Source organism: Aquarana catesbeiana, linkage group LG02 (genome assembly GCF_042186555.1).
Source record: "Aquarana catesbeiana isolate 2022-GZ linkage group LG02, ASM4218655v1, whole genome shotgun sequence".
Lineage (NCBI taxonomy): Eukaryota > Metazoa > Chordata > Amphibia > Anura > Ranidae > Aquarana > Aquarana catesbeiana.
Genome location: NC_133325.1, coordinates 759,024,002 through 759,038,059, shown reverse-complemented (window position 1 = coordinate 759,038,059; position 14,058 = coordinate 759,024,002). Strand labels below are relative to the sequence as shown.

Below are 14,058 nucleotides of genomic sequence, written 5' to 3'. Positions count from 1 at the left end.
GGGGTCGGGCCCCCTTCAGGGGTCGAATGACGATTTGCCAGGGGTCTCCGGATCCTGGGCTGTTCCTGAAACCCAAGCCGCTCTCCCAGCCTTTTCGTGGCCGCCCAGCAGGACCCTATCTCCTGATTTCGGCATAGGTGTCAATGCTACGAGACACCACAAAGTCGGTAACACTACCTGTGATTAGAGTTGCCATTAAAAAGTCCCCACTACAGTTCTCAGATCAGCAGATGACCTTGATCAAGAACACCTAAGTTGGCTGAAAACTAGAAACCAGTAAAAGTGACAAATACTAGAGAATCAGGCATGGTCACATGCTGTGAAGACTTTACATCTTCCTCAACTGCATTCCTTTAGAAAAAAGGTGTTAAATATAAATTACATGAATTCAGTCCACGTAATGTTTGACCACTTTAGCCTGGAAGGTTTTACCCCCTTAATGACCAGGCCATGTTTTGCAATTTGGCTCGGCACTGTGTCACTTTAATTGACAATTGCGCGAATACATATCCAAGAAAAAAAAAAACGTAAAAACAACAAAAGTCTTTATCAATTTAGGCCAATATGTATTCTTCTACATATTTTTGGTAAAAAAAATCCCAATAAGGAGATATTGATTGGTTTGCGCAAACGTTATACCATATACAAACTATGGGATAGATTTATGGACTTTGTATTTTTATTGAGACAAAATAGACCCCACCGCTCCAGGTGGATGATAAATCCTTCACCTCCAGAGAAGAGAGAGTCCCAGGTGCTGGCTAATGCATGTGTAGATAGAAATGGGGGAAAGAACTCAGAATTTTCTATCGGAGAGCGGCTGTCCAGAGTTCTTCCACCCATTTCTTTGTATTTTTATTGTTTTTACTGGTAATGGCGGCGAACAGCGATTTTTAGTGGAACTGCGACATAGCAGTGGACAAATCTGACCCCAAGATTGTTTTCACTCTGGCTGTTAGTGCTGAAGCGCCGCTCGTTCCAGCGGCGCATTTAACCCACAAAAAAGGTGCTTTGAAAGCGCTGTCTATTCATTCCAATTGGCAGGGCGTTTTGGGAGCGCTAAATACAGCGCTCCCAACCCGCCCCAAAGATGCCGATTGCAGGACTTTTCGGAACGTCCAGCAAGCGCACCGAAAAGTCACACTGGAATGAATGGGAGGCGATACTCAAGCGCTTAGCAGAGGCCATTTCCAGCGCTAAAGCGCTGAAAACCACCCCAGTATGAAAGGGGTCTAAGTGACACCAATACAGTGATAGTGCATTTTTTTAGCACTGGATAACTGTATAACCCGCTGATTGGCTCCCACATTATTTATTGCATTAAACAACGTACAGGTACGTCGTTTCGCGCAATAGAGCCATATATATGCTATATTATATATGCTGTGGGCGGTCTTTAAGTGGGATCATTTTAACCCATGATGCACTGGCTTGGGATGCCGAAAGTCTAACTTCATGTTTAAAGTCCTTTTAAATTAGTTTGTTTGGGATAATTTGGCCCACATGAACCATTAGCTGCACGAATAGGTGCGCTTGCTGGGAGCACTGTATAAGCTGTATGTAGCCTCAGCTACATACAGTAAACAGCTCTGTGTTCCGCTGCTCAGCCATTCACATGAAGCCTTGTATTCTATGAATGAATGCAAAGCTTCCTCCGATTGGCTGATGCAAAGATCGTCCCGCACAAAGCTCCCTTTGAATGGCTGAGCAGCACTCAGCCTGATTGTTTTGTTCCAGGAGTGGTACAGAAAGCCCCAGTCTGACAGCTGGAACAAAATTACTTTATACTGTATATAGCTGTGGCTACATACAGGTAGTAAAGCATAGCCAGCAAGCACACCTGTTAGTGCAGTAAATCGTCTGGGCCAGGGTTGCCTAAAAAGAATTATTTAAAAAAGGACTTTAACAGGTAGAGTTAGGCTCAAAGAATCACAGAATCAAAATAAAGGCAGTATTCCCTCTAATGACTGGGCTGAACACATGCCAGATCAACATTTTTTGGGAAGGTGTCAAGGTGTAGAATTCTGATTTACATATTAAGGACAATGTGTTCAAAAACCACACACCACACCTAGATTTTCAGACTCCTGTTGCTCTACAGTTTAAAGTAACAAGAAAATCCCGGACTGCTGCACTCTGGAAACGGACATCTTTATTTCATGCGTAAAAATCCAAAAAAAAGCTTGCGGATTACTTAATTGTAAATCTGCAATGTCCACGATATGTATAATCTGTTGTTTCTATTATCTAATATTTATTTGATATCTATAAATCTTGTTGGATTATACTGAGAATAATAGGTCCTCTGTCTATTCGATTTGTTAATATCGGTTTACATACCTGCAAGAAACCCCTTTTATACTCTACATGCATGGTCACGGTAATACTGTATGATTATGTACAACCAACGATAGCTGGATATAACAAGAGGAAGGGAAAATTCTATTATTCCAAGGGCGTTAATAGTATTGATATACACACAATAGTAATTTTAGTCTGTAATGGACACATTTTACTAAGGAGCTTTAGACATATATAAAGGCACCTTATACCTTCAATCTTGATTTAAAATAATAACCGGCCCCCTTTTTTATGTTATTAGCAATTAGGTGCGCTGTACACTAGGCTTCTCTCACTGTACTCTATTCTGTTGCCTCCTTACTAGTAAGTCCGTTATGGTAAATATTGATACAAGAGATCAATACATCACTATACTTTATTTTTTATTGTTTATAAGTAGCTTTTTTTAAGCTTCATAAATGATATAAGCTGTCCCCTGGATGTTGATGTTCATTTGAACGTACATGCATCCCCCCCCCCCCTTTTTCTACAGATGCCTTTCACTGTTGAAAAGATGGCCTATGTGATGTCCCACAAGTGTGTCCTTTTAACCGATAATTATGTACCGATTTAATTAATTGATTGTTTTACCACCAGTTTCTCATTGGTGGTTTTTTATCTTCTTGTTCTATTTATCTGTACCTGCACTCACTCACACTTTAGCTATGACTAAGCATCTTTGTATGTGAAACATGTTAGCTAATGCTATTTTCTGATCGTAGCCGATGACTTTTGTTGGATTTTTACGCATGAAATAAAGATGTCAGTTTCCAGAGTGCAGCAGTCGGGGATTTTCTTGTTACTATAGACTTGTGCACAGTCTGCACCCCGATTCCCATCAAGGATGGACGGTCTCCTCTCACAGTCCACGGTCCACGGAACTTACAGAGCGGCATTACCTTTTTCTACATTTATCCGGACTTTGCTCCACTGTTTAGTCCTCATGCACACAATGCAAAAACGCCACTTTTAAAGGCTTTTGACTTTTTTTTTTTTTTTTTTTTGCCTCTAAACGCTCCTCTGTCTTAGCCTATGTGTCCTTGCACACATTTTACGTTTGCAGGCATTTAGGGGCATGAGTGTTTACAGGCAGACAAAAAAAAAAAACACGACTTGCGTGTTAAGGAGAGAAGCGTTTTGCCGCATAATGTGCCCAACGCGTCTTCACAAGTCTAAATGTGTTTAAGCGTTCGGTACATTTAATGCGCAAGTGCTTATTAATTCCAATGGCCATAATAAGTTAATATTCTGGCTAATGGAATGAATGAACGCTGAGACTCTTGATACACATGAAGGCATTTGCCAAATGCAGCTTTAGATGCATTTCTACAGCTGCTTTTTCTTCCCCTTGAGCAAAGGCGACCAGTGAAAGAAAAAAAAACAAATGCGTGCAGACTTTTTCAGCCAATAGGATACTTAAAGTAACTACTGTATTTATCGGCATATAACACGCACTTTTTTCCCCTGAAAACAGAAGACAAACAGTGCCTGTGTGTTATACGCCGATACTAAGTTTTACCAACAGGGGGTGGGGATTGGGCAGTCCGCCCCGGGAGCCACCCATTGGGGGGTGTCAGGCTAGCCGCCCCGCCTCTATTGGCCCTGGGACAGCGCTGCCTGCAAAGTCTAAAGTTGACACAAAAAAAAAAATCACTTGCCAGCCCCTTCTCCTACACCGCTCCTCCTGTGTCAGTCTCATTATAAAAATGAAGCTTGCAAATATCTCAATAGTTCAGTTTTTTCTGGCTGCTCTCCGCCTCCTAGCGTTAGCGTGATGGGAAAACCTCTCTACTCTCTGTACCTCTACCTGATGGTAGCTTACGACTATAAACCAACACGGACTCTGGACAAATGGAGGGCAGACATACTGACTCTGGACGACGAGGAGTGGGAGGAACGTGTCTCTACCTTTATTCCCTCAATGATAGCTGCGAAAGACAGGTTTATTTAGCTTAAAGTGGATGTAAATCCAATGTCAGCCTTTCTAAACTACTGCCATAGGGGTTATCTATAAGGATATACATGGCTCCTGCATGTATCTTTACCTGTCAAATGTCTCCCCTCTGTCTGTTATGAGAGCAGAAAAACTGCAGATTCTGTGGGTGGGTCTGTTGTCTGGAGCTCGGTGGGTGGAGTTGTGATGTCAGTAGACTCCCCGCCCACCTCTACACTCCCCTTGTCAATATGCATTTTCTCCTGTGTATTTCTTACACTGAATTTCTGCTATGATCTCTAACATCCAGTGAAAAGACAGGAAAGTAACCACATGACTTCAGCATGCCAAATCATGCTGAGGTGTGGATCAGCCAATCCTTGCAGAGCTGCTGAAGAAAGGAGTGCCTGTGTCTTAGGCTGTCACTCACAGCAAGGGGGAGGATTTGACAAAGTTTTTCTCAGTTTGTCAAGATTTTTCTCACTGAACAATAAAAGAGGATTGCTCAGAGATGGATTAACTCTGTGTGGCAAGACTGGGCTCAAATAATAGGAAATCTTATACTCTACAGTATGATATATAACAAAACAAAAAAAGTTTCTACACAGGGCTTATTACACCCCGCAGAGACTTGCCCGCATATACCCCCAGCGGGACCCGATATGCCCCAGGTGCAGGAAGGGGGCTCATTCTGGCATATGGTCTGGTCCTGCCCCATGCTTCGCCCTTATTGGGAGGCCGTAGCCACCACCCTAGGTGACATATGGGACACGAAGATTCAATTAGATCCCTTAACTCTATTACTTAGACATCTGGAGGAGGTAGAGGGCGACAGGTACACTAAACTATGCATAACGTTCTCTTTGTTTTAAGCCAGAAGGGAAATATTTTTGAAGTGGAAGTCGGCTGAGCTGCCTGCGTGTAATTCCTGGCGACTTTAACTCGGTATTGCCCCTATATAGACTTGCATACGAAAGCAGACAATGCCCAGGGAAATTCGATAAGGTCGGTGTGGATAGACGCATGTGGTTGAAACATCTGCAGCTAACCTATTATACTTGTCTGATAGGGCTGCCCATCCTGAGTCTAGACCCCCCCTCTCTCTTGCGTTGCCTCACCCCTTTTCCTGCTCAGAGGAGCGGGGAAAGTGGTAGATGATGTTGGAGAATCAAACTACATGGTATTTCTTGTTTTGCAACTCCTGGGATGAAATGACATACGATACGGGATTCGTTTCCCTTACTAGATATTATTTGCGGATGACGGATATGTGATTTAATGTATGCCTTTTGACCACTGCTCTGTAATGCTGATTTGTTGTTTAAACAAACGAATTTTCTGTTACAAAAAAAAAAAAAAAAAAGATTACAAGTCAATGTTGGTGCAGTTTTGCCTATTACAGGTATATGCCTCCCACTCTTGTTTCGGGTTACTGAGTTACACCAACTGGGTCACCAGAAGGTGAGTCTAGGAACGGAAGAGCTGCCCAATGATAGCTGGCACTTCCAGTAACATGGTGTCTGCCTCTCAGCCACATTGAGAGGTGAAATAAACAATAAAGTGGATCCAAACAAAAGAGCAGCTGAAGATTGTCTACTGTCACCTGTTGCATTCATAACAATATGGCCTTGTTCTGTGTGAAGGTTGCCTGAGAGTAGGTCAGCTTTAAATTAATAATTGAAGTATTTGCTGTTCCATATGGATGTTGGGAATGCATTTGTGCAATGTTTCAAGTACAGTAGCTTTTGGCAGCAGTTGACATCCATTAAAAAGCTAGTAAACCATAATAAAGAAAAAAAAAAATCTTCTCCCTGCAAGTTAAGAGCAGAATGTGCTAATATGCATCACATAGTAGCACATTATGAAAGATTACCTGAACACAAAGCCATCCAGCATAACGCTGTTACGGTTACCCGGGGCTTCCATCTTCACCTGGTCTCCCTTCCGGGTTCGCAGGCTGAAGGCCGTTTGAGTGGCCGAGCCATGGTGACTTCACTCCCGCGCATGCGCACAGGAGTCACGGCCGCAGCACGGCTCTCTATAGACGGCACGCTGTTCATTTAGCGTGCATGGGCCAGTGTCACCGGCACTGCTAAAGTAAATATCCCCTAAAGGGTGCATGTTTAGATGATATTTATTGTACCTACAGGTAAGCCTTATTACAGGCTTACCTGCAGGTATAAATCATTAACAGGCCTTTACTGCCATTTTAATTGGGGGACATAATTTCCTGGATATCTCGGTTGGGTGGGGGAGAACAGTTATAGTTTTGTTTTTCTACATTCTCTGTATTATATATTGCTCCACATTGGTTGCTTGAGAGGATCGCTTTTATCATTAAAAGAATAACTAAGGGCAAAACTTTTTTGTTTGGTTTTAGTTCTGGATATAGGGATTAGAAGTTAAGTGCAGTTTGTGCCTCCATTAGGAACATAAACTCACTCTCTTTGTCATGTTTTCTGTTATCAATGAAAGTTAAAGAAAATCCCAATTTTTGGGTTGCCCCCAGAACAGGAATAGAGGAAAAAAATCTTCCAATGGGGACACTAGTTCTGGTGGCAATCATGAATTCCCTCACTTTGGGGTGATTTTCCCTCACTTCCTGCTTTGGCTATGGGACAGGAAGTGAAAGGGAATTTACCCAATATGACACACGATCCCAAAAAAAAAAAAAAAAAACTAGACATGGTTATAACCCTCCCTTACTCTATCCAAAATAAAAAGAAAAAATCTACTTTAATGGCAGTCACAGTGTAACTGAGATTTTAACTGGTGCAAGATAGGTCACTTACCCTCGGACACTGGGGAGGAAGCAGCGTGGTGCGCATGTTATACGGGATGTCAGGTGGTATGTTTAACGGCCTTAAGTTGTCCCTGGCTGGAAAACAAAGTGAATGAATAGTTAAATATGACCTGCAGGTGTCCACTAGGTACAAACAATTCATAGCCAACTTACTGTGTGACAAGTAATGCAAGGCTCTGTAATTCCTGAATAAAATAGTAATAAATTAATAATAGAGAAGGTGCAGCTTGCTGGAGAATCTCATATAGCCCAAGGAGGGCTTGTGGCTCTCTCACATTCATACATATGTAGTCACACACAGTATTTATATACATGACATTTGTGCATCTGCTACTAATTCTAATAGATCTTCTTGAAGTACATACACACCTTTAAAGTGGTAGTAAAGTCTGTTCTACCACTTGTACCTACAGGCAAGCCTATAGTAGTAAGGCTTTACCTGTAGTTACTGTAAATATCTCCTAAATTTGTAGTTTAAATATATTCTGAGTGCATGCAGCCGATGACGTTACCGACGCATGCGCTCTGAAGGTCCAGTGTTGTATCAGCGAACGGAAGTAACGTTCCATCAACTGCGCATGCGTTCCACCGCTTCCAGGTTTGCTAATCTGACAGAACACCTGCAGTCAGAAGGCGGCAGCAGACATCTTAATACACCCAGCTACTTCTTGAATTTCATTTTGAGTCATTTTTAGCAATAAAGTGAGCGTATATGATGATAGTATGTTGACATCTGTGATGTTATTTTGATGTTACATTTTGAAAGAAGCTGGGCGCCAGCAGTAGGAAGGTGGCGGAGGCCATGTTGGTACACCCGTGCTGCTCAGCGCTAAACCTTTAGGCGTTCAAAATTAAACATCGAAAAAGCATCACAGATGGCAATATACTATATTTATTTATCTACGCTCACTTTTTTGCTAAAATTAAATTAATCAGAATTACTCAAGCTGTAGCTGGTTGTAGCGGGCGATCCGTTATAGCACATTATGACACTTGCAGGGGAATTTTTTTTCTCTTTCATTAACTGCGGTGTACTATCGCTTTTAAAAAAAAGTCATTAGGCTGCAGTGAAGAGAAATAATACGCAAAGGACGTTTTAACTATATGTTCTGTGATGAAACATTGTATTTTGATGTATGTTTTGTATGAAATCTTTTAATATGCAATACGATCAAATATTATTTACTACTGAGATATTGATATATTCGTTTTTCTTTTTTTGGATTTAAAAAGGGCAGAGAACTGGCCACATATAAAATTAATGAGATTTCTATTTAACCCTTCAGTTCTGATACCTGAAAAGTTTCTCTGGACCAGAGCTGTTTGAAAATATCTGCTATGAACCTGTTAATTTGGCATAGCAACAAGACTTTCTACACACCACAATGTTTCTACAGATAAAAAGCACGCCTTTTATTTTATACTGTTTAAAAATTACAGTAAAATTATGATTCTGGTACAAAAGCATTGCAAAGTTATCTGCAAAATAATGAGATTTTTTTTTGTTCAAATTTTGTGACAAAAAAAAAAAAAAAAAAAGGGGGGGGGGTTGAAACACTGAAACATTGGTTAAAAAGTTTTATAAAAATGATAGAAATAAACAAAAAACAAATAGGCAACAAAATCATTAGATAGACCAGGAAGAAAAATTGAAGGGCTCTACAAGCGTAAACTTGGGGTTAAATAGAGAAATTATTGCATACATTTTTTTTTGGTAAGTCACTTTAACGGACATTTGCAGATCAAAGCTCAACCTTTTGATCTGCAGATACTTTTGCCTCTGATCAGTGTTGAGAAATGCTGAGTCAATAAGCTTTTTTTTTTTCCTGTCTGACAGCAGTTGCTTATACAGCAACTCCCAGATTTTAGTGCAACGTGTTTCAGTGTATTAGACCCCTTTCACACTTGTACGACCTGAAAGCCTTGGGACTTTGATGCGACTTGAAGCAATTCCTGTGTAATCCTGAGGTCTATGGACCGAAAGTTGCATCAAAGTCGGACCTAAGTAGTGCTGAGACCTCTTTGAAGTCGCACAGATATGAACGGTACTCATTGGAAATCATGGGGTACGACTTGTCATGCGACTTTGCAGTCCCAAGTCGCAAAACAAGTCGCACAAGTGTGAAAGGGGCCTAAATGAATGTGCACTCTCCTTTTGGTACTCTGTTTTAATGAATACCATTATTTTATCATAAGCGGACAAAATAAAAAAATTGTATAAACAATGTCAAATTAGGGTAGACAAATTAGTCCAGTTAACCAACCTATATGGTCGTGATACTCTGACACAAATCACATCAGAAAGCCGCCTCGAGCATTTTTTCACAAGACACTTCACCTCATGTCACTGCCGGATCACCGCAACCGAGTGCATAGCAATGAATGAATTGTCATTTTGTGACATTTCAATAAAGTTAAAAAGAATTAAAAGCAAGCAATGCTTAAAGTTGTAACAAGGCAAGGCCCCGTCCCTCCCCACCACTAAACTTGTTTTAGCATGCAGGCTGCTGTGAACAAGCCTATAATATTCTTGTCTTTCTGTTTTACCTGCTCGTGTGCCATCTCTTTTCTGCCATGCTTTTGAAAAAATATCTTATATAGCAATTTGCATTTTTTGTTTATTCCACAAGTTTTGTAATGATATAAAATCAATTAGTCTAATCAATAAATCTAAAGGTGTAGGCATTAAATTTAAGTGTCACTAAACCCAGGACCCTGCAATCACTATATCTGACCTCCCACAGTCAACAGAACATTGAAATGCAATTATTTTAGTAAATATAAATTGCGAAATACCTTTTCTCATAGGCAGTATATAGCAGTCTTGTGAATTTTACTTTATCAGTGTCAGGCCGAGCAATGATTAAAGCTTGTAGGAGGAATTTTCATTCTCCTCCGATTGTCTTAGGAGGCTGAGTGACCCCCTGACACTCTGTCTGGACAGTGCTGATTGGCCCTGTGCTGATCACATGCACCCTCCCCCCCCCCCCCAAAAAAAAAAAAAAACCTCTCTAGCAATACACACCAAACTGAGCATGTGCAGAGGGCCCCTAGCCTCTGTACAATCAGAACATGGTTTGGGAACAGTGGAAGGAGAGGATCAGAGAAGACCGGATCAAACAGCCTTTTTACACAGTGCGGAGGATTAACCCCTTAGGTTCCACAGCAGGTATAACAAGCATGCTTTACTGCATATACAGACTAATTTTACTGTTGTGGGTTTAGTAACACTTTAAAGTGGTTGTAAACCCATTTAAAAAAAAAAAAAAAACTAACACCTGCAAGACAAAGGCATAATGAGCTAGTATGCATAGCATACTAGCTCAATATGTAATACTCACCTGAGATCGAAGCCCTCGCTGCGGTGCCCGTACACAGCACCAGCCGTCAACATCACTCCCGGGGGTTACTTACGGGTATCGCGGCTCCGGCGCATGCTCGCGGTAACCGCACACTCACTGAAGCAACAGCACATACGTGCCGTTGCTTCAGTTTGTGTCAGTGCGCATGTGCCGATGACGTCGGCACATGCAAATACAGGGGATATCTCCTAAACCGTGCAGGTTTAGGAGATATCCTGGGTAGCTACAGGTAAGACTTATTATAGGCTTACCTGTGGCGAAAAGTGGTCTGTAAGGGTTTACAAACACTTTAAGGCTGGGTTCACACAGGTCCGGCTGCGGTTTGCAGTCCGGTGTCCTGTGCGTTTGTGTTCACCAGTTCAGGTGCAAGTTTTTCCCCGAATTTACATATATATTTTTTTCAAACGCTTCCAAATGCAAAAGCAGCTAAACGCAGCAAAACGGATGTTTTAAACGTGGGTTACTATCTGTCAAGTTGAATCGTTCAGGAGAGGTTGTAAAAACATCCCGTGTACAGTAAGCCTTACACTTTTAATCATTTGTAGCAGCGTTTAGAGAAAATTTGAGTACTGTCCGTGATACTTTTTTTTAATTTGCACTAACATACAATTTTTTAGCACAAGCTTTCGGAGTATGTCCCCTTCTTCAAGGTCCAAGCAGTACTGATTCACAAATTTTAAAATTTGTGAATCAGTACTGCTTGGACCTTGAAGAAGGGGACATACCCCGAAAGCTTGTGCTGAAAAGTTGTATGTTAGTGCAAATAAAAAAAGTATCATGGACAGTACTCAATTTTCTCTGTCACAACTGCACTAATATGGCTACAATCACATGTAACAGCATTTACAAAGGCATGTGTTCAAACAAGATGTGCAGGAAGCAGCACTGCCCAGGCATGACGACGAAACCGGGCTCCACGAACACAGCCAGCAATGTATAGATGTAACAATGTCAACAGTGGAACTTCTGTACAGAAATTCCAGCTATTGCATAGCAGAGAGCAAAAAGAAGTACATGTGTAGTTAGTCATCCACTGCACGGTAGTATGAAAGGTCAGATCATAATCGGACCTGCTAAAGGAGCTCATTACACAATTTTCCCATGTCATGTAAATCATTTCTAGTTGACTTCTCTATAATTTAGCGTTTTTGGTAAAAGAGAACTGTAAGAGGAAGCAGTGTAAAAATTTAAACATATGCAGATATGTACGTTGTGTAATAAGCAAGTTAAAATTGTGCTTAAAAGTTTTTACTCAAACTGAAGTGCTTGGCCCTGAATACAACACCTTGAAAAAGTATTCATACACCTTGAAATTTTCCACATTTTGTCATGTTACAACTAAAAAAATAAATGTATTTTATTGGGATTTTATGTGATAGACCAACACAAAGTGGCACAAAATTGTGAAGTGGAAGGAAAATGATAAATGATTATTTTTTTTACAAATAAATATCTGAAAAGTGTGGCGTGCATTTTTATTCAGACCCTTTTACTTTATACCCCCAACTAAAATCTAATAGATCCAATTGCCTTCAGAAGTCACCTAATAAGTAAATACAGTCCACCTGTGTGTAACTGAATCTAAGTCTACAAAGTATTGACTCCGGGGGGCTGAATACAAATGCACACCACACTCTTCATATATTTATTTGTAAACAGTTTTGACAACCATTTATCATTTTCCTTCCACTTCACAATTATGTGCCACTTTGTGTTGGTCTATCACATAAAATCCCAATAAAATACATTTACGCTTTTGGTTGTAACATGACAAAATGTGGAAAATTTCAAGGGGTATGAATACTTTTTCAAAGGCACTGTATGTCAGCAGCCGACGAGGAGCTCTTGGACGCCACATCGCTGGATCCAAGGTCAGTATAGTTGCGATATTGGAAACTTATTTTTTATTGCAGAATTCCAGGCACTTAAAAAATAAAAAGTTAGGCCCCTTTCACACATACGGACCTGTTTGTCCATTTATCCATCTGTTGATGGATGAAAAACAGACATCAATGCATTTCTATGAAAAAACGGATGTAAATGAATGATCATTCGTTTACATCAACATCTGCTTTTTAGAACGGATCAAAGCCCTATTTTTCTTCCGTTATAAAAACAGATGGGACGAAAAACGGACAGCATGTTTTTGCATGCAAAAATGGTTCTGGGACTGAAGTGGTTAAGGACTAAGGTTCCCTGGGCAAGAGGCTCGGCCCCACTTGCTCAACCTCAGCTCTCCTCTTCCTTACATTGGACGGTAGATACCTTACTCCTTCTCTTCACAACTGCCTTTCTTTTTCTCCCCTTCCTGTATTAATGGGCTCGCTCTAGGGGTGTTGATTTTTTTTTTTTTCCTTCAGATATCCAAATATCCTGTTATACAATGACTTATGCCGTGTACACACGGGTGGAGTTTTCAACCGGACTGGTCCGACGGAACGAATCTGGACAATCCAATCGTGTGTGGGCTTCATCGGACCTCCAGCTGACTTTTTTTCTGTCGAAAATCAGACGGACTTTAGATTTAAAACATGTTTCAAATCTTTCCGATGGACTCCAGTCCGATCAAAAAATCAGTTCGTCTGTATGCTAGTCCGACGGACAAAAAAGGGTGCAAGGGCAGCTATTGGCTACTGGCTATGAACTTCCTTATTCTAGTTCGGTCGTACGTCATCACGTTCAAACGACCGGACTTTCGAACGGACTTTAATCCGTTCGTTCGCAAGTCCGTCGTAACTCCGTCGAATGTCCGTCGGACGTTTGATGCTTAAAATTCTGTCCGTGTACACGGCATTACTTTCATAATTCCCAGTATGGGTCCACCTGTCCACCGGAAGCACTGCTTCTTGGTATAATATATTCTGTTAAAAGATGGCTGCACAGTTTTAAGCTTATGAGTTTTCGGATTTTAGCCTCTCACATCGCTATTTTATTTGTAGCACATGTATGAACAACTGTAGGCCACCCTCATACTTGATCCGTTTTACCTGACCATTTCCACTGTGTTTTTGCTAGGTCCGGTGGCTTGCAAACTTAATTGAGAGATTTTCGTTGTGTACGCTACATGTTGATTATGCTCCGTTTTTCCCATTTCTCTGTTTGACTGTAAACTGCAAAACTAAGAACAATAAAAGAATTCCAAAAAAAAAAAAAAAAGAAAAAAAAGGAAGACTCTAAGCTGGTGGATGTAAAACACAGGTGACGCAAACGGACTGCATGTGTAAAAGGGACCTTAGGTCTCCTGAGGTATATGTTACTATAAGTACAGCTATTATTGCTTTTATTCATAGCTTCATTATACTTGATGCATGTCGCAGATACAGGAGCTGCTACTCCCATACACAGACAGTGTTTGTCCATCTTCCTCTCACCTTTTGCTCATTTGCACAACAGCCTGTATTTTGTGAATAGTTAACAATACATAATAGTGGGATTTACTAAAACTGAACCACTGGTGCAGCTGTGCATGGTAACCAATCAGCTTCTAACTTCAGCTTGCTCATTTAAAAACTTTAACAATTGGTTTCTATGCAGAGCTGCACCATTTTTTTTTACATTCTCCAGTTTTAGTAAATCACCCCTAAAGAGTCCTGTGAATGGGCAGAGGGGAAGACATGGCT

At 40.9% G+C, this 14,058-nt stretch overlaps 1 protein-coding gene across 4 annotated transcripts in view; it reads right to left on the bottom strand.

The window, feature by feature from the left end:
- TTC3 (tetratricopeptide repeat domain 3) overlaps positions 1-14,058 on the bottom strand; it is a 189,246-nt gene that overhangs the window by 167,800 nt on the left and 7,388 nt on the right. For all 4 annotated transcript variants that reach the window (XM_073617200.1, XM_073617202.1, XM_073617201.1 and 1 more), the window contains exon 3: positions 7,066-7,151. In XM_073617200.1, coding sequence (XP_073473301.1) covers positions 7,066-7,151 — 86 coding nt within the window. The remainder of the gene's footprint in view (positions 1-7,065; positions 7,152-14,058) is intronic.